This window comes from Rhinoderma darwinii, chromosome 1, assembly GCF_050947455.1.
Source record: "Rhinoderma darwinii isolate aRhiDar2 chromosome 1, aRhiDar2.hap1, whole genome shotgun sequence".
NCBI lineage: Eukaryota > Metazoa > Chordata > Amphibia > Anura > Rhinodermatidae > Rhinoderma > Rhinoderma darwinii.
In genome coordinates, this window is record NC_134687.1 from 464,677,450 (window position 1) to 464,698,791 (window position 21,342).

Below are 21,342 nucleotides of genomic sequence, written 5' to 3' on the forward strand. Positions count from 1 at the left end.
TATCTAAATGATTTAATTTCATACAATTTTATAGATTTATAAAAATAAACATTTCCCGTTTAGAAAAAAAAACAACTTCAGAATAATGAATTTGCATTATAAATTTAGATTTAAAAGTTTCCTTTTAAAAGTGTTAATTAATAGTTCGGTCATAATTTCTGACTATAATAAGATCCCCTGGGATCTACACCTTACTCATTTCTCATTATTACAAGGCCATTATTGCATTCAGTTTGAAAGATATACTACAACTTAAATATCATCAAGAGATTCAGTCTTTTATCTATTACTTCAAATACAACTCTGGTTAACTGCGTAAGGTATGTAAATATCTAAATTTAATGTTTCCCTCTAAGCGTTCCAAGGACACTAAATAAGAAATTTTCATATAATTTATGACCGTATTTGCTGTTGCAAGCATCAGATGCGTGTTACTTATATTCTTAATGACCTACAGTCGTAATGCAAAAACATGCTCAATATTTATGTATTTTTTTTGCATTTCCATCATAAAATTCAATCTTTCAATTGGTATGAAAAATATGTCTCAGATCTAATAAGCCATTCGATCAAAAGACAGATTTCTTCAAAATAAATCTTTAGAAGAATGTCATGTGTCCTCGATAATCCTCTCATTTATCTCATAATACTACCTCATGCACATGGCTGTATTACGGCTCTGTACAAGTTGTATGAAGCTGTAATACAGCACAAAAGTCATAGATGTCTATGGACTCACACTGTGCCTCTGTATGCTTCTGATTTCATTCAAATAATTGTCACATTTTCCATGGGATGCCGCATCAAGGAGATATTCTGTACTAGAAGCATTACTTTTAGGGGAGAACACCTCATAACACGGTGCCATATGGAGGCACCATATGGCGCTACAGAGGGTGTATATGGGTGTCTATGATGGAGCCATAGACACTGTGTGCTGCTGTACAGGCCTAACACTTATTTTACCATAATTCAGGGTGAAATACATTTTTATTTTGGAATATAAGGTACATTGTTTGTTGGTTACTATGTAATTTATGATTTAACTGCAAAAACTGCAACTCTGTAGTATATTGTGATCAATGCAGTCCCTCAGTTATCTTCAAGAGGGTATAAATAGTCTAACTGCTCTCCCAAATTGTCCGGTTGCTATGGCAAGCAACTTTCAAGTTACCCCGCACCGCTGACAATTGTGTGGGGACACGGATCAGGGGGTTACAGGTCTTGCCCTATCATCAGTATGCTATGATGCCCCATTAACAGAGAAATTCTTTGGCTGGGTTCACACGACCTATTTTCAGACGTAATGGAGGCGTTTTACGTCTGAAAAAACGGCTCCAATACGTTGGCAAACATCTGCCCATTACTTTCAATGGGCTTTACGATGTACTGTGCCGACGACCTGTCATTTTACGCGTCGCTGTCAAAAGACGGCTCGTAAAATTACAGCCTCGTCAAAAAACGGAAGTAAAAAACGCAGCGAAAACGCCGAGAAAAACGGCGCGAAAAACGCGAGTTGCTCAAAAAACGTCTGGAAATTAGGGGCTGTTTTCCCTTGAAAACAGCTCCGTATTTTGAGACGTTTGTGACTCTACGTATGAACATACCCTTTTAGTCCCAGCCACCACATCGGCTATCTACAGGCGCACACAGAGCACTGACACCCCGCTCTGGTTTTATCATTCTCTATTTACCAGTATGTATTTTTTTATCCATGGTTTATGCCTGCATATGCTTCTTCCTTTTAGAGCACGTATTAGAGCACATATTAGATAAATGTTATTTTAACCCCTTTGCGCCGCAGCCATTTTTTGTGTTTTCGTTTTTCACTCCCCGCCGTCCAAGAGCCATAATGTTTTTATTTTTTCATGAGTGGAGTGGTGTGAAGGCTTATTTTTTTGCGGGAGGAGTTGTAGTTTCTATTGCCAGCATTTAAAGTACCATATAATGTACTAGAAAACTGAAAAAAAATCTATTTGTTGGATGGACCTGGAAAAAACTGTGAATCCTCCATTGTTGTTTTCGGGTTTCTCTTTAAGGGTATGTGCACACGACAACGCCAAATACGTCTGAAATTACGGAACTGTTTTCAGGAGAAAACAGCTCCAGAATTTCAGACGTTTTTACAAGTGCACGCGTTTTTCGTGGCGTCTTTTACGGACGTAATTTGAGCTTTTTTTCATTGGAGTCAATAAAAAACAGCTCCAATTACGTCCCAAGAAGTGTCCTGCACTTCTTTGACGCGGCCGTAATTTTACACGCCGTCTTTTGACAGCGACGCGTAAAATTACAGCTCGTCTGCACAGAACATCGTAAGACCCATTGCAAGCAATGGGCAGATGTTTGCCGACGTATTGGCGCCGTCTTTCAGGCGTAATTAGAGGCGTAAAACGCCTCCATTACGTCTGAAAAGAGGTTGTGTGCACATACCCTTACGTCTTTCACCATGCCGTGCAATCACAACAACGTAACTTTATTTTGCTGGTCAATACGATTACAGTGAAACAAAATTTATATCGTTTTTAAAAAAAAAATTGTACTACTTTTACAAAGAAAAATCTATTTGTTAAAAAAAACTGAATTGTTTTGTGTCGCCATATTCTGAAAGCCATAAAAAATGTTCATTTTTTCGTCGATTGAGCAGTGTGAGTGCTTATTTTTTGAGACATGAGCTGTAGTTTTTATTGGTACTATTATTTGGTACATATGACATTTTGATCATAAGGTGACCAAAAAACAGCGATTCTGGCGTATTAAATTTTTTTATTTTTTTTACAGCGTTCACCGTGCTGGTTAGATAATGTTATATTGTAATAGTTCAGACTTTTACGGACGCAGCAATACCAATTTTGTTCATTTGTATTTTTTAGAGGAAAAATGGGAAAAAGGAAGTTTTTTTAACTTTTAATATTTATTTATTTTTTGTACAATACAAAAATCTTTATTTAACTATTTTTAAGATTTTTTTATTAGTCCCCTGATGGAATTTGAACTAGCGAATGTACAATGTATTGCAGTGTGTTGTCATTTTCACCAGCTCATTTTTCAGGCTCTAAACGCCCGAAAAGCTGCCGAAAAATCGGAAGCAGAACGCCTCCAAACATCAATGGGAAAAATGGCGTTCTGTTGTGATGGTCCGTTTTTTTACACTTGAAAAATGGCCGCGTAAAAAACGGCCGCGAAAAAGAAGTGCAAGTCACTTCTTGGGACGTTTTTGGAGCCGTTTTTCATTGACTATATAGAAAACAGCTCCAAAAACGGCACTAAAAAATACTGCGAAAAACGCTGCGAAAATCGCGAGTGGCTTAAAAGACGTCTGAAAATCAGGAGATGTTTTTCCTTGAAAACAGCTCCGTATTTTCAGACGTTTTTGAGTTTGTGTGTGAACATACCCTTAGGGTATGTTCACATGGCCTATTTTCGGCTGTTTTTCAGGCCGTAAACGCCCGAAAAATGCCCGAAAAATCGGAAGCAGAATGGGAAAAATGGTGTTCTGTTCCAACGAGCCGTTTTTTTTACGCGGCCATTTTGAAAAACAGCGGCGTAAAAAAATGGCCACGAAAAAGAAGTGCAAGTCACTTCTTGGGACGTTTTTGGAGCTGTTTTTAATTGACTCTATAGAAAACAGCTCCAAAAACGTCAGTAAAAACGTAGCAAAAACGCAGCGAAAATCGCGAGTGGCTTAATAAACATCTGAAAATCAGGAGATGTTTTTCCTTGAAAATAGCTCCGTATTATCAGACGTTTTTGAGTTTGCGTGTGAACATACCATTATTGTATGTTCACACGCAGTGGTTTCAGATGTAATTCGGGCCGTTTACACCTCGAATTACGCCTGGAAAAAATGGCTCCATTACGCCTCCAAACATCTGCCCATTGCTTGCAATGGGATTTACGGTGTTCTGTTCCCACGAGGCTTAATTTTACGCGTCGCTGTCAAAATACGGTGCTTAAAAAGACGCCCGCGAAAAAGAAGTGCAGGACACTTCTTGGGACGTTTTTGGAGCCGTTTTTCATTGACTCCATTGAAAAACAGCTCCAATAACGGCCGTAAAATACGCCACGAAAAACGCGAGTTGTTACAAAAACTTCTGAAAATCAGGAGCTGTTTTCGCTTGAAAACAGCACCATATTTTCAGACGTATTTTGCTAAGCGTGTGAACATACCCTAACAGGAACAGAATGAAGGCAGACTTGGGGGCCTTCATTATGCCCTGGGCTGCCATGACGTCCATTGGCACCCCAGGATCACGTCGCCGGGGGGGCAATGGCCCCCCCTCTTTCTAAGATCTTAGATTGGGTGATCGCTGTTGACCGCTGCATTTAAGTGGTTAAACTGCCAGGATCAGAGTTCTCTCTGCTCATGTCCGTTAGCGCGAGGTGTCAGCTGTAATACACAACAGACACCCGCAGCGTATGGAGCGAGCTCAGCCCGTGAGCCCACTCCATACTTTAACCTCCGCACCATGACATACAGTGTCGTCCTGGTGCGTCAAGGGATTGAACTACTCAAGTATTCGTGGTATGTTTCTTTTGCCTTTCTGTATTGATGCTTGTACCTGATGGTTCGGAGCCGCAATGCATAGTACTTAAATAAAGCACTTTAAACTATAACACTGTCCACATTATACTTTAATCTGGTAAACACACCTCTATTTTTGCCATTTAAGCCATATACTTATATAGACGTACTGCCAGTACAGATCGAGCAGCAGAGTTATAATGGCACTCACCCACCTTTCACGTTATTGTGTTCGAATGGCACAAGTACCTCAAGTAAGCACTTACTTAAGGGCACGTTCAGACGTGGTGGAATTGCTGTGGAATTCTGCTGTGGACAGTCCGCAGTGGAAATCCGCAGCAGACAGTTTGTCTATTGGTTTCAACATCTTTTTAGTTATCTTCGTGCAGACGTTGCGGAAAACTCCGCTGCAGAACATAGGCTGCGGTGCAGACTTTTCAGACCGCAGCATGCACTGTCTGTTGCGGACTTGATGCATACTTGTTGCGGAATTTCTCCATTGACTTCAATGGAGTTTCAAAATGACGCAATGAAATCCGCAAATGTAATGTGTGTTGCGTATTTGCTGTGTGTTGAATGGCGGATTTCATTCAGGAACAGGACACTTCATCATTCTTATGAGAAAGAGAAAACCTCCATTTTCGCCTTCCAGGCTTATTAGATGAACACAGAGCTATTACCATGGCCAGATATAGGCGAATGGATATGGAAGTGTCCACTCTTATTAACCTTGTAAGTAACTTTACATGTTTATGTCATGTTTTCACTAGTTTACTTGTATGTATGATGTCTCACTAGCATCATTTGCAGTATGTAAACATTATAACAAAGATAAACATATATAACATTATTCCTAAGTACTAATCAAACGTCAGTATGCACTGTCTATTTGTTTTTCAGGTACATAACCGTCCCGAATTGTGGGACACCTCCAGTGCAGGGTATAGTGAGCACAACACACGGGATCAAGGCTGGACCTATGTGTGTCGAGGTCTATACCCAGACTGGGATGGAATATTTGAAAGAGAGCAGGGTGTGATCCGAACCTGAATCCGCAACGACAAATCCGCAGCATTTTACCTAAGGGCGGGTTCACACATAGCGGAATTTCACTTAAATTCCGCTGCGGACACTCCGCAGCGTTAATCCGCAGCGGAGCCGTTTCTCCATTGACTTTCACTTTAATTTAGCAGTGTTCGTTTACACGATGCGTACAATTCCGCTGCGGAGCATAGGCTGCGGAGCGGAATTTGGTGTCCGCAGCATGCAAGGGATGTTGCGGAGCAGTGGCGGACTGGTTGCGGACTCATTGCGGAAGTTCTCCATTCACTTCAATGGAGATTCGAAATTCCGCAATGAAGTCCGCAGATGTTATGTGTGGTGCGGATTTCGTTTGTGGTGCGGTGCGTATTTCCTGCCGGAGCAGGATATGACATCAGCATTCAGCATATTACAAAAGGAAGACGCCATTTTCGGCTTGCAGCCTGAGAGAGAAATTCAAAAAAGTTAAGAGACAACTCTGAACACAGGCTGCCATGTCGAGGTACAGACGTATGGACATGGAGGTTTCGTCCCTCATTAATCTGGTAAGTACATGTATATGTTTGTGTCATGTTGTTTCAAGATGTCTACTATGTATGGATTAACACTAGCAGCACCTGCAGAATGTCCATTTTCTTAAGGCAGATCACCATGTAACAGCTCCACTGTGATTCCAGAGTACCAAGCAAACAGCATTATGCCATTTTTTTTGATTTTTATAGGTGCATAGTAGGCCAGAGATCTGGGACAGCTCTATAGCTGCCTACAGCGACCGCAACGCCCGTGACGAGGGATGGTCGTTTGTGTGCCGCGGTCTGTACCCCGAGTGGGACGGGATGCTGGAGAGGGAGCAGGGAGTGATTGGTAAGTTAGCATTTAGTTTGTAATGCAGAGAGGTCAAAACACTGTTGCCAAAGGTTGTTTTGCATCATTAGCATGCTGGCAAAAATCAGCACTAATTTCCTTTTCTGCCTTGCTAAACGATACCCCAACTTTTGGCATGTCACTATGGCACATGCGCAGTTGCTGATCACTTTTTCCCCGACTGTAAGGGTATGTGCACATGGCCTATTGACGGCACTAAATCCTGCCTTACACACTCCATTTAACGACCTGAAGTACCTTTTGCAAGCGTGGACAACCATATGCACATTTAAATGCATGGGCAGATGTTTGCCAGCATCTTGGTGGCGTCGTGGCCTATTTTTGCCATGGCAAGAGGTCGTGGCAACCCAGGCGTAGCCATAGTTGCTGTCTACTCAAGTTCTGCCCCAATGATGTGGTTGCATTGATGATATATCCTCACGACAGGCCAGAGGACGCAATTGAGCTGTATACACCTGACTTCATCCACTATGCCCTAATTTAAAACACATCCTTCCTTTTCCAGAAAATGATGTGCGCAATCGGTGGAGGACAGTACGAGACCGGTTCCGCAAACAGCTATCAAAGACACCTGCAAGTGGCTCCTCTCCTTCACGGGGCCGTGCCATAGCCTACTATGAGGAACTGGCTTTCCTCATTCCCTGCAGGGAGCTACGAAGGTAAGTCTCGATTCGCACACACACCTGGGTTATAAAAGGGAGCGCATGAAACATGTGATTCAAAACGAACGGAATGCAATGTCTATTGCGTGAAGATTAGATTCCACATGTTTGTTTTCCTTTTGCCAGTGTTATCACGAAAATGCCCCCTGACCGTACACATTATCACATATCACTCTGTGTTGCTTATGTAACTCATTCTCTTCATGACGAGAATACGTCTTTCGTTTCCCCCCCCCCCCCAAGATTGGTGTCAGTTGGGGTGTGTGTAGAATGGCAAAAGGATATGTTAACGAGATTAGCGACTGACAAACTGTCGGAGAAATGTCTTCAGAATCCCCTAAGTCAATGAGCGTTTTTTTCCCTGCAGAACGTCCGGAAATGTACCACCCCGGACGCCACAAGGGAGTGCACGTGGCCAGGTGCAGCAGCAGGCCGTGGCAGGCTCGTCATCAATTGTGGCTGCGGAAGATGCGCCCTACCAGCCAACCCCGGCACCAGCAACTCCGCGTGGCGACACCTCTCCAGCCCCCACGGCAGGAACTTCCCGACCGCGCCAAAGAGTGGGTGGCCGAAAGCGCCAGACGCCAGCAGACCAAAGTGACACGGTAGAGGGCCAAGCCATGCGCATGATTCGGAGGGTGGAGGCCGAAGATCAATACACCAGTTTCGGGAATGCCGTTGGTGGCCGATGTCGCGAGATGGAAAATACTCGCCGGGCGGCATATATGACCTGTGTCTTCGCCCTGGCCGATATATTTGAGGCCCCCCAGCCCCTACCCGATGTGGGAGATCTCATTTTTCACATCTGCCGCTGTGCCGCACGCCCCACCTCCTGCCTCTGCACCCTCCCTGCAGCCCGATCCCTATTTTTCCCCCTGGACTCATGGACATCCCTCTCGTTCCACTTTCCGCCCATACCCCAATGTCCCAAACCCTTTGCCCACCCCATACTCGTCCACTCTCCCACCTCTTCAGATCCATCCTCCCACCTCTGCGGCATACATGCCCCCTACCTCAACCTCCTCCTCTGCCCCCTCGTCGCATCCACAATTAAGCCCCCCGCGCTTCCACATATTGTAGTATGTTTTGTTCTTTTTTTGGTCGCTAGTGTAGCACGTATTTAATGTTTGTTACTTACATGATTCGACTCGTATGTAGTTGTGATGTGCATACGTTCCATCAAAGTTCCGTTGAATTTATGACTCTGACTTGTGTTTTTTTTGATTTGGATGGGAGGAGGCCAAAATGCGGGAGGGCATCAAGGGGACGATAACGATTGGTCACGGTGTGGCCGTTTTCATTTAGTAAATACTGTGTGGTTTGAGATGCTATGGTGTGCTCAACCAAGAAAGGCAACCTCTACATCATACTCCCTATTCAGACATGTGATTACTCAAATACACACACTTAGGCCAAATCCAAGTAATAGTGCATTATTTTATTGCAAAGGAAGCACATCCAACACACAATTTTCCATTCCATAGGAGTATCATTGACAGAATTGCCTACTGTTTGGACATTAAACCGATTACTGCTGGGTTGGCCGCACCCCGCCAACACAGGAGTATTGACAAGGTACGGGCCCTTCAGAAGTGAGGAAATAATCCGAGTAAATATCTCGTACGCGTACACCACTACTGCCCTGACCAGCAGAACCCCAGTTAATGGCACTGCCAACATAGGGCAGAAGTGAGTCGCCCTCAACTTCTTGACGGTATTCCTGGAGGTAGTTATGGAGGACACAACATGCCTTGATGACCGCATCAACGGTGGTTTCCTCCAATTGCATGGGCGAGGTAAAGACCCGCCACTGATTTGCCATGATGCCAAACGTGCACTCGACGAAACGTCGTGCCCAGCTCAGCCTATAATTAAAAATCCGACGACGGACAATGCTGACTATGGTGCGCAGCAGCAGAATCAAATATTGTCGGCGTAATTGAAGTGGTTGCTCCTGGATGTCAGGCATTATCCCACACTTCGGACTAGTATACTTCTCCGGCGAGATTCACTTCTCTTTCTGGCCACACTTATACATGCCATGGGTGTGTCCAGCTCGTCGTCATAGGAACTGAACTCACAAATGATGTCAGTTCCCTTTTTGGAAGACTTGCCTTTGAAATCCGCAACGAAATCCGCAACTAAATCCGCAAGGCAATCCGCAGCACTTTGCCAAAATCCGCAGCGGAATCCGCAATGCGGATTCTGTGCGGCATTGCTGCGGACAGTTGCGGAGGAATTCCGCCATGTGTGGTCATGCCCTAACATTTTAGCCAAATCCGCAACGGAATCTGTAACGCGGATTATGTGCGGCATTGATGCGGACAGTGTCTGCAGCAATTCCGCCACATCTGAACATGCCCTGACAGTTTGCCTCTTGTCTATACACCCTTCTTGCACAGTATTATGCTATGGAGCACCGTGTCTTTTTTTTCTTCTCGTATAGTCTTCTGCTCAGCTAGCTTTGGGAGGGATTCTAAAAAACAACAAATAGGACACAGAATTTTAGGTGGCCTGAGTTTCTGTAAGCAAACTATAAGGGCATCAATGCCGCACAAGTAAAATGCTGCGGATTAGTCGTTGCAGATTCTGGTGCAGATCACACCCTGCTCTCTTTCAAACATTCCATCTCAGTCTGGGTATAGACCTCGACACACATAGGTCCAGCCAGAATGATGAAATATCCTGTTCCTGAAAGCAATCCGCAACGCAACACACATTACATCTGCGGATTTCATTGCGTAATTTTGAAACTCCATTGAAGTCAATGGAGAAATTCCGCAACAAGTACGCATCAAGTCTGCAACAGACAGTGTATACTGCGGACAGGAAATTCCGCACCACAGCCTATGGTCCGCAGCGGAGTTTTCCGCAACGTCTTCATGAAGATAACTAAAAAGGTGTGGAAACCAATGGACAAACTGTCTGCTGCGGATTTCCACAGCAAATGTGATTATCCTGTTGAAGCTGTGATTTCTCAGCTAAGTTATTACAACATATATTTATTATTTTGCACAAAAGTACAGCCGTTTAATGCAGTACTATCTACAAACTGTAGGATTTTACTATAGTTGATTTTCATTTCAGATTTTGATCAGATGATTTCAAAAAGCATAATGTTAAGCTCTGATGTATGAGCTGGTAGCATAGTTTATAGCAATTTTTATGCCAGGGGAGCAGATGCAAAAATAAGTGCCCGGCTGGATATGAATAAAGCTAAGGTTACTTTAAAAAATAAAAATAAAATAATATATATATATATGAATCTGAGTATATGAGTTTTCTGTGGATCACAAAAAAAAGTAAATTAGGATTACCCTGTTCTATATAGCGCCCAAACATTGAAACCTGGGAGAGAATCTAGTAAAATTGCCGCCTTTTATTATACTCAAAGGAGCAGAAATCAAAGAAAAATAGGAAGTTCATTCTAATATCTTCTAAAGTCAATACTATTCATAGCTCGTGCAATCAGCTACTTTAGAAATTGTGTCCACAGTGGGGAGGGGAGGTATAAGGTTAATAATTTTAGCTACGGTCTCATGTGATTGATTGTGATTGTACGAGAGTATATAACAAAATAAAATTAGCACACCCACACAAAGTAATAGTTCCTAGAGAAAATGCTTAATGAAGAATTTAGTGTTTCTCCTTTCTTATTCTGTATCTGATTTCAGCTCTGAATGCTCATTATACTGGTACATATATAATATTATGCATTTACTTAAACTGTATATGCATCCTGATTATATGTATATTTTGCATAGTAATAATAATAATAGTGATAAATATTATTTCTAAAGCACCAACATGTTCCACAGCGCTGTACAATACATTATATGATGTAACATATATTGGTAGCAATATTCATGCAGTATGGTTCTGTGTAAATAAAAATCTGCTTTGCATACCCGTGTTAAGAGGCTCGGGAAGTGAAGAAAGTGTAAGAAGGAGATAAACAATAGTAACCCCAAGTATACGATTAGGAGATTTCTAGAATTGGTCTAATGGAAGGCCTGTTTTGAGGGACCTGTAAAAACTTTGTAGACTGTAATATAATAGGATGGATGAGAACATTCAAAGTAAGGCAAAACTCCTGGAGTGGGGGAAGGTAATTAGAGAAATTGATAAGATTAGATTCATTATATGGCGAGTATAGCACAGTTCTGAATCAAATGTCACACAAAGAACCCATTCATGAGGTACAGGAGTGAAAACTGTCCATATTGTTAAATTGTACATAACAACTTGAATACCCATATAGTAAAGAACCGTTTACCACTGGAGATTTGACTTTTTTTCCTCTGGTCACTATGGTGCTCTCTTGTCTTTTGAAAGTAAAGGATAGAAAAAAAGGGGGACCGATGCAAGGCGCTGCTAATATCAATATCGATGTTTATTAACGATAGGAAAGTGGTAGGCTACGCGTTTCGACGCAGGAATTGCGTCTTCCTCAGGCCATGAACATACACAAATGAACATCTCCCATATATATACACATGTCAGTAATAAAAAACCGACCAATCACAGGAGGAAATGGGGAGGGGACACAGGGAGTTTGCTACAAGGAATAGAACAAAAAGCAAACACGAATGATTGAAGAAATATGCATCAATTAGATAAAAGAGCAATATGGTAGTTACATTTAACATAATTACATTTAACATATAGGAAAAAGTGACAGAACATAATAATATAATCCCAATTTATAAGATATATAAAATGTTTGATATACAAGCCGTATTGATGACAACAAAAAAGCCGGCAATTAGGGTTAGCGGTGAGTTAAAATACTATATAATTCTCAAAAGGGCAGAAAAATTTCTAAGTCTATAAAAAACGAAAATAACATTTAATAATTAAATCTGACGATACTGCATAAAAATTGCGATAATATAACTATGCATAAATTCATAGGAGACTAGAATACTAATCACCGCAAAGAAGGAAAGATCAGTGGCGTCTTCGTAGTCATAACAACACCACTATTATGCTGATACATCGGTACGCGAGTACCATGTTAGATGAGTAACACAATTTATATAAAATACAAATTAAGCAAAGTATCACTATGCCTATAAAAAAAATTATATTTTTTCGAAAAAACGTCACGAATTATTGACTCGAAAATCGTAAAAAGGCGATCAAGCATTTAAAACTAGAATAAAATCTATATTCAATGGAACATCAGAACCAATAAAAAATATGTATGTATAAAACTATAATTCATAATAAAAAATTCCAAGCCAATCTAAAAAAAAAACAATTACTATAATACTCTCGTAAACCAAAGGAAGAATGACATCTAAGATGATCTGATGCCATAATTACACATTAATTATATGTTGTATTAATATTAATAATATGTTATATCAATACCAATAATAACATTAATAACATGGGTTTTCAACCCAAAATATGAAGCAATATATATATTACAGGGAATATGGACGATATCACTGCAATGACAAAAGAAACAATTATATAACAGAACATCTGTTTATGAGAAATATGCCTGATGTTAGAATAGAATATAATATAATAAACCTATATTGGATATGTGACTTTTTTTGTATGTTTTTTTGTATCTACGAGGGCAATTACTGGTTATATGTATAAACGGGAGACAAAACTATTTAAGAATCAGAACTAATCTAAAGAGGACTCACTAATATCATTCAAACCTTCAGGGTGAAGTGTACACAATTTATAGATCCAATAATTCTCACGCTGTTTTAAACATAAGAATCTATTAGTATAGTCTGCAGGTATTTGCTCAATGGGAGTAATGCTTATACAGTCGAAATTGCAATTATGTCTATATAGGCAATGTCGGGATACACTGTGTTTAGAAAAACCTCTGCTAACATTTGACCTATGATTATTGATCCTTTTACGTAGGGTTTGGGTAGTACGTCCTATATACTGTAATTTACAAGTACATTGTAGCAGATAAACTACATATTCACTGCCACAATTTAGTAAACTTTTTATGCCAAATGATTCTGATGTTACTATAGACTTAAAATTGGTGACCTTATGTGTAATGTTGGAACAGCACATACACCTGGGCAAACCACAACGAAATGAGCCTAATATTGATGGCTGTAGCCTTGAGATGCTTAGATTTCCTTGGTTTTGCAATTTACTTGGGGCCAATAAATTTTTAAGAGTCTTGGACCTTCTAAAAGTGACCTTAGGTAAAGGGGGGAGTAACCCCTTAAGTACCGGATCGTTACAAAGGATGTGCCAATGCTTACACAGAATTGACCTAATCGATTTACTCCCAGCATTAAAGGTTGTAATAAAATTATATTTGTAATCAAAATGATCAACTTTCTTATCCACTACTTTTACACATTCTTCTTGAGTCATTTCTGTTGCTCTGGATTGTGCTCCTTCAATAAGACTAATCGGGAAATGTTTCTCCCTAAATCTTTTCCTTAAAATCAAACATTCATTTTTAAAATCAACCGGATTGGAGCAGTTTTTCCTAATTCTCCGAAATTGTCCGAAGGGGACATTCCGGAGCCACGGTGGATAGTGGGCACTTGTAAAATCCAGATAGCTATTTACATCCACCGTCTTGAAATGTGTTCTGGTTGTGAATGTGTCACCATTTCTACAGATAGTTAGATCTAGAAAATCAATTGAGTCTTCCGAATATGTGTGCGTAAAATTCAAACCATAGGAATTTGTATTTAAAAATTCAATAAAGGAGATAGCAGAGGCCTCATCACCATTCCATACAAAAAAAAAATCGTCGATAAAACGTTTATAAAACAGTATATTCTTGCGAAACGGATGTTCACACCAAATATGATTATTTTCAAACTGGCCCATATAGAGGTTTGCATAAGATGGGGCAAACCTGGAACCCATTGCGCATCCCCTGATTTGACGATAATATTTATTTTCGAACCTAAAAGTGTTATGTTGTAAGATAAAATCAATGCATTGGATTAAAAAATTATTTTGTTCAGTAGGTATGCGGACTTCCATAGACAAGAAATGAGAAATAGCGTCAATCCCTAAATTGTGTGGAATATTAGAATATAGTGCAGATACATCTGCTGTGAGGAAACTCACTTTACTAAACTTATAACCATCATTGAATACCTTAAGATCCCTAATGAGTTGTGAAGAATCCTTCAGAAAGGAGGGTAAATCTAGGACGAAGGGCTGAAGATGTAAATCTAAATAATGAGACAGGTTACTCGTGAGGGAACCTATACCTGAAATAATAGGCCGACCAGGTGGGGAAGAAATGGATTTATGGATTTTCGGTAAATGATATAAAAATGGTGTATTTGGAAATGAAACGGATAGAAACTTTTTTTCTTTTTTTGATAGAAGACCCTTAGTACATGCTGACCCTATCAAAAGGTTATATTCAATGAGATCGGATGGTATAGTATTAGTTGTCAATTTTTCATAGAACGTAACATCAGATAAAATTCTATATGCCTCATTTATATATTCTGGACGGTCCTGGATGACAATACCCCCTCCCTTGTCAGCTGAGCGTATCACAATCAGATGATTATTTTGGAGGGATTTCAATGCTCTTCTTTCACAAAATGAAAGATTGTCAATTATCATATTGGATTTTTCCAAAGCTTTGAATTCGTTACCAACTAAAGTGGAAAATGTATCCAAATAAGGACCTCTATGGTGTAGGGGATAAAATGATGACTTGGAATGTACCTCCACCTGGACGGGTGGTGGTGCACCTATAGGGGGGCTGTCGCCAGGGGGGCCTGGCTCTGTTACCGTATGAGGTGTTAACGAAAAATGCCTCAGTAAAGTCAGTTTTCTGATGAATCTATTTAAATCCATAAACAAATTGAAACCGTCAGGCATGGAAGTGGGGCAAAAGGACAACCCCTTGGATAAAAGTGCATTTTCATTTTCCTTGAGAATGTAACTAGAAAGATTAAATATTTCTATTGTTTTAGTCTGTGTTTTTTCGATAGTTTGGATTGGTTTACTATGTCTGTTTTTCCCACCTCTACATCCTCTAAATCTATTTCTAACTTTCTTTTGGTAGAAATTTTTTGAATTTTTGGAAAGAAAGATGTTATTGCTTGGGATTTGGGGCTTTTTAGGTAAGGTAGAAGAAATTCCTGTGAATGTGAAATGGGAGTGACCGGGGGCATCGTAATATGTAGGGGTAGCCCTAAAAAAGAGACCGTAGCTAGAGTATTATCCATAAATTGTGAATGTTCACTTGGGTTGATGATCGGTTGTGACAGAGATTCATCCGGACTATCAGTGATTGACTGTGTTTCATGTAGGGATAATTCTAATAAGGATGGGGGGATATGGTTTGTGACCGAAGAATCAATGGAATCATTGAAGAGGGGAGACTGCATAGGTGAAGACGGGGGAGTATCAGGTGCAAGATTAAGGAGTTGGAGATGAGCTTGAAGGTCTGTAGATTTAAATGCATGTACTGGAATAGAACCCAAGGGGAGACCGTTGTGGGTAGGTGCATGTTTGGGGAGGGAGATAATAGGAGAAGGGGTAATTGCTGGCAAATTTTTGGCAGTTGAGACTGGAATAATTGTGGGTGTAGTTTTGGTGGTTCTAGTTGCAGGGCCTCTATTTTTAAAAAAAGTGCTATTTTTAATCAAAGCTCCTGATTGGGCATTGGAGTCAATGTGGTTAAAGTGAACCTTATTAACAGTGGTAACCAAGGGCGTATGTGCGATTTGGACGGGCTTGCTGGCCCTCCAATCGCCTGATATATCAGTCTGATAATCCTGTCTATCCCTCTTCAGTTTTTTGGTTTTTCTAATGATTAAATCCTTTTCAAAGGCATTCAATCTATTTTTGGTGGATACCTCCAGATTATTGAAATCTGGATGCTCAAAAAAGGTCTTGAGTCGTTCACAAATTGATATGATGTTGTGGGTCAATAAATTACAACTAGCTTGTCTTTTGGCAAGCAATAATTTCAAAAAACCAATGGAGCAATTCTTTGCATGATCCAGCCATGTATGACTGAATTGTGGATCATTTTGGTAGGGTGTGTAAAATAAAATTCTCAAACCCCTAGGTGTAATATTCTCAGCAATGTACATTTCCAAAAAACAACAATCAATATTCTGGAATGCTTCATCTTTCAAATTATTCTCAAGTGTGAGATACAAGTCAGTCATTTCTTTTGTTCTTTCAATCGAGAAACCATTACTCACAGTTGGAGGGAATTCGTCCAAAATGTCCACTCCAATGGAACTGGAAATTAAAAGCTCCCGAGAGCGTTTCCTTTCCGTGACAAAATCCAACATTGTAGAGAAGCAAATGCAAAGATCCGAAGTCCAATCCTTTTGTAGATCAAGAGGCAGGACACAGAAGTCAAGCACAACGATTTGTAGATGGAAAACGCTGGGTTAAAAACACAACCATTTGTAGATGGAAAAACGCTGGGTGAAGATGATAATGCAAAAATAAAGGCTGCCTGTGACGAGAGGATCTCAGTTCGACCTTGTGAGGATCACCAAAAGAATCCCTCGATAGCGGGAGTGTGGCTCTGTAGGATATACCACAACCCGAATGTGGATACTAGAAGAGAAGAAAAAACACACGGCGCCACATAGTGCAATTATCCGGAGGTCAAAAACAGACAATAAATGCTGAGGTGATTTGCACTCACCTAGTCGGGTTATGCTGACCAGGCACAACACTGTTGGATGGTGTGGAACGATCTCCAGGGAGCACACTGCTATGGAGATCCGAAGTCAGGAGACACACCCAAGGTGTGTCCAGCCAGGTGCGATCTGTAGCTGCTGCCAAGGTCCAAGGGCCGGTGAGCGTGAATTCACCGTCAATTTAAAAGTAAAGGATAGAAAAAAAGGGGGACCGATGCAAGGCGCTGCTAATATCAATATCGATGTTTATTGCCGGCTTTTTTGTTGTCATCAATACGGCTTGTATATCAAACATTTTATATATCTTATAAATTGGGATTATATTATTATGTTCTGTCACTTTTTCCTATATGTTAAATGTAATTATGTTAAATGTAACTACCATATTGCTCTTTTATCTAATTGATGCATATTTCTTCAATCATTCGTGTTTGCTTTTTGTTCTATTCCTTGTAGCAAACTCCCTGTGTCCCCTCCCCATTTCCTCCTGTGATTGGTCGGTTTTTTATTACTGACATGTGTATATATATGGGAGATGTTCATTTGTGTATGTTCATGGCCTGAGGAAGACGCAATTCCTGCGTCGAAACGCGTAGCCTACCACTTTCCTATCGTTAATAAACATCGATATTGATATTAGCAGCGCCTTGCATCGGTCCCCCTTTTTTTCTATCCTTTACTTTTAAATTGACGGTGAATTCACGCTCACCGGCCCTTGGACCTTGGCAGCAGCTACAGATCGCACCTGGCTGGACACACCTTGGGTGTGTCTCCTGACTTCGGATCTCCATAGCAGTGTGCTCCCTGGAGATCGTTCCACACCATCCAACAGTGTTGTGCCTGGTCAGCATAACCCGACTAGGTGAGTGCAAATCACCTCAGCATTTATTGTCTGTTTTTGACCTCCGGATAATTGCACTATGTGGCGCCGTGTGTTTTTTCTTCTCTTCTTGTCTTTTGAGGCAATCTCACAGTGAGCATCTCTTCACAGTATTTTTTGTATGGACAGTTTATACACTGCTCAAACAAATGGGAACACTTACACATCGCAGTATAACCCCAAATCAATAAAGTCAATAAAACTTTAAGGATATCAATCTTTCCTTGGTTATGTGCACATGAAAGTGACAACAGGTGCACTGGAGAGGAATCAGCAAGACAACCACCAAAAAGGGAATGGTTTTGCAGGTGGTGGCCACAAACCATTGCTCTCTCTTTACCCTTCCTGCCTTATTCTTCTCTAGTTTTGCGCTTTGTTAGTATCTTTGTCAATACTGATAGCAAAAAGCGGTACCTGTAGCCCATTCAGGTTGCACAGGCAGTCCAGCTCCTCTGGGATGGCACATTCATACGTGCCGCTGCAAGAAGATTTGCTGTGTTTTCCAGCACAGCCTCAAGAGCATGAAGCAGATACCAGGACACGGGCCGTTACATGAGGACAGCTGGACAGGGCCATAGAAGAGCATCAATCCATGAGCAGGACCGGTATCTTCTGCTTTGGGCAAAAAGGAACAGGATGAACACTGCCAGAAATAGAGATTTAGCTGATACCCTCACTTTTTTATATATATACTAAGTGAGTTATGGGGAACCACAAAGGTGTATACCACCTGTTAAAGTTATTTTTATTTTGGAGTTAGGAAGAAGGGAAAAGCATTGTGGTTCCTATTGGAATTGAAAAGCAATTAAATTTTATTATTATGTTTAAGTTAAAATAATTCTAAAAAAATGTTCCTATATATTTCTCTCAATGTAGGTCAAATATTAGTAGTGCGGAGGACCCCTTATCCCGCACTTGAAGAACAGATTTGTCTTTATATATTTTATTATCTATGCTACTATCCTGCACCAACAAGGTTGGACTATATTGCTGAGGTAAGTAAAATTCTGTTCCCACTAGTTGGTTGTATGCACTGTGTGAGTCAGCTTTAGCTGTCAAACTTAGAACAAAGTATCAGTTTTAATAGTTGTAACATTCTTTATTAGTAAATAGAATTTGTATCAGACTCATGTTCTTGTGCACTATTTGTGTCACTTATAACTTGCTTTTTAATAGATGTAGTCAATAGTTCAAAGTTCTCTTATATTCAGTGAACTATCAGTACTTGGTATTAATCCATATTAATTAGGATAAATAGCAATGTTATATTGTGATGGTTTAATTTTTATTTTATCAATTAAAGTTATTAAATCCTACAGCAGTCCACAGTTATTTTTATTTTATCAATTATAGTTATTAAATTCCTACAGCAGTCCACGATAATGTTATGCCATACTGGTCATCACAAACAGAATTAGTTGTGGTGCGGTGACCTGTGTAATTGAGCACCACAAGGAATGATCTGTTATTGTTGAGCTCTCGCCGCTTTTCATGAAGAGCAACGAAAGGTAGCAAATTGTGGTGATAATTCTGCTGCCTATATGTTAAATTATTGTTTTTTCAATTATAGTTATTAGATTCCACAGCAGTCCACAATATTATTATGCTATGTTGATCATTACAACCAGAATTAGTTGCGGTGCGGTAGTCTGTGTGAATGAGCACTACAGAGTGCTCTAATATTGCCGCTTTTTATAGAGGGCAACGAAAAGCAGCAGATTGTGGTGTTAATACAATTGCTTATATGTAAGCATGTATTGAAAGCTCTGTAATATCAAACAGAGTTACATTGGTAGTCTGCTTTCTTCGTAAACTGCTTGCTGTTCTTAGTCTTCCGTGTGTACGGAGAGGGCAGTGAATGACAGCCCTATGGATGATCTGCTTAGCCCGCTTATTAGGTCAGCTGGCTTTGGTAAGCGCTGTCAGGGATTTCACCCTGCAGCGTATTTCAAGATACAGGCCCCGCTCTCATGCCGGGAGCAGCGCTTTCACTTGTAAGTCTTTGCTGACTATTATTAATCTGTTTAGCCCGCTTGGTAGATCAGCCGGCTTTGGTGAGCGCTGTCAGGGATTTCACCCTGCAGCGTATTTCAGGATATAAGCCCCGCTCTCATGCCGGGGGCAGCGCTTCCACTTTTAAGTCTTTGCTGACTGTTATTGATTGTGGCTGATAGCATTAGATAAGGCTAAGACCTTTACATTGATTACAGTTGATATGTTTGGACACCCGACGCGCGTTTCGCCGGCATTCCGGCTTCCTCTTGGGGTGTAACCCGCTGGTTCTGGCGCCCTTAAGTATCGTTAGTACTGAGTGACAGCCAAGGGGGCCAATAGGATTGTTTTAGTTATAACAGTGTGTAGATGAGATGAACACTGCCAGAGCATTCTACTAAATGACCTGCAGCAGGCTTATGGTGTGTTTTTCTGACTAAACTGTCAGAAACAGAATCTATAAGGGTAGCATAGGGGTCCAACGTCCTGTAAAGGGAAATGTGCTCACAGCTCGATTGGCATTCGCCAGAGACGCCAGTATTGGCAGGTCCTTAACTGATGCCCTCTTCTCTTCACAGATGAGAGCAGGTTCTCACTGAGCACATGTGATATACAGTGAAGGAAATAAGTATTTGATCCCTTGCTGATTTTGTAAGCTTGCCCACTGTCAAAGACATGAACAGTCTAGAATTTTTAGGCTAGGATAATTTTACCAGTGAGAGATAGATTATATTTAAAAAAACAAAACAGAAAATCACATTGTCAAAATTATATATATTTATTTGCATTGTGCACAGAGAAATAAGTATTTGATCCCTTCGGGAAACAAGACTTAATACTTGGTGGCAAAACCCTTGTTGGCAAGCACAGCAGTCAGACATTTTTTGTAGTTGATGATGAGGTTTGCACACATGTTAGATGGAATTTTGGCCCACTCATCTTTGCAGATCATCTGTAAATCATTAAGATTTCGAGGCTGTCGCTTGGCAACTCGGAACTTCAGCTCCCTCCATAAGTTTTCAATGGGATTAAGATCTGGAGACTGGCTAGGCCACTCCATGACCTTAATGTGCTTCTTTTTGAGCCACTTCTTTGTTGCCTAGGCTGTATGTTTCGGGTCATTGTCGTGCTGGAAGACCCAGCCACGAGCTATTTTTAATGTCCTGGTGGAGGGAAGGAGGTTGTCACTCAGGATTTGACGGTACATGGCTCCATCCATTCTCCCATTGATGCGGTGAAGTAGTCCTGTGCCCTTAGCAGAGAAACACCCCCAAAACATAATGTTTCCACCTCCATGCTTGACAGTGGGGACGGTGTTCTTTGGGTCATAGGCAGCATTTCTCTTCCTCCAATCACGGCGAGTTGAGTTAATGCCAAAGAGCTCAATTTTAGTCTCATCTGACCACAGCACCTTCTCCGAATCACTCTCAGAATCATCCAGATGTTCATTTGCAAACTTCAGACGGGCCTGTACATGTGCCTTCTTGAGCAGGGGGACCTTGCGGGCACTGCAGGATTTTAATCCATTACGGTGTAATGTCTTACCAATGGTTTTCTTGGTGACTGTGGTCCCAGCTGCCTTGAGATCATTAACAAGTTCCCCCTGTGTAGTTTTCGGCTGAGCTCTCACCTTCCTCAGGATCAAGGATACCCCACGAGGTGAGATTTTGCATGGAGCCCCAGATCGATGTCGATTGCCAGTCATGTTGT

At 40.9% G+C, this 21,342-nt stretch overlaps 1 protein-coding gene across 1 annotated transcript; it reads left to right on the forward strand.

The window, feature by feature from the left end:
- Positions 1–6,057: 6,057 nt before the first annotated feature.
- Positions 6,058–10,790, forward strand: LOC142653377 (uncharacterized). The gene is made up of 5 exons (XM_075828842.1): positions 6,058–6,108; positions 6,286–6,427; positions 6,954–7,107; positions 7,478–7,892; positions 10,785–10,790. The coding sequence occupies exons 1-5, from the start codon at positions 6,058–6,060 to the stop codon at positions 10,788–10,790; spliced, it is 768 nt and encodes a 255-aa protein (XP_075684957.1).
- Positions 10,791–21,342: the final 10,552 nt, after the last annotated feature.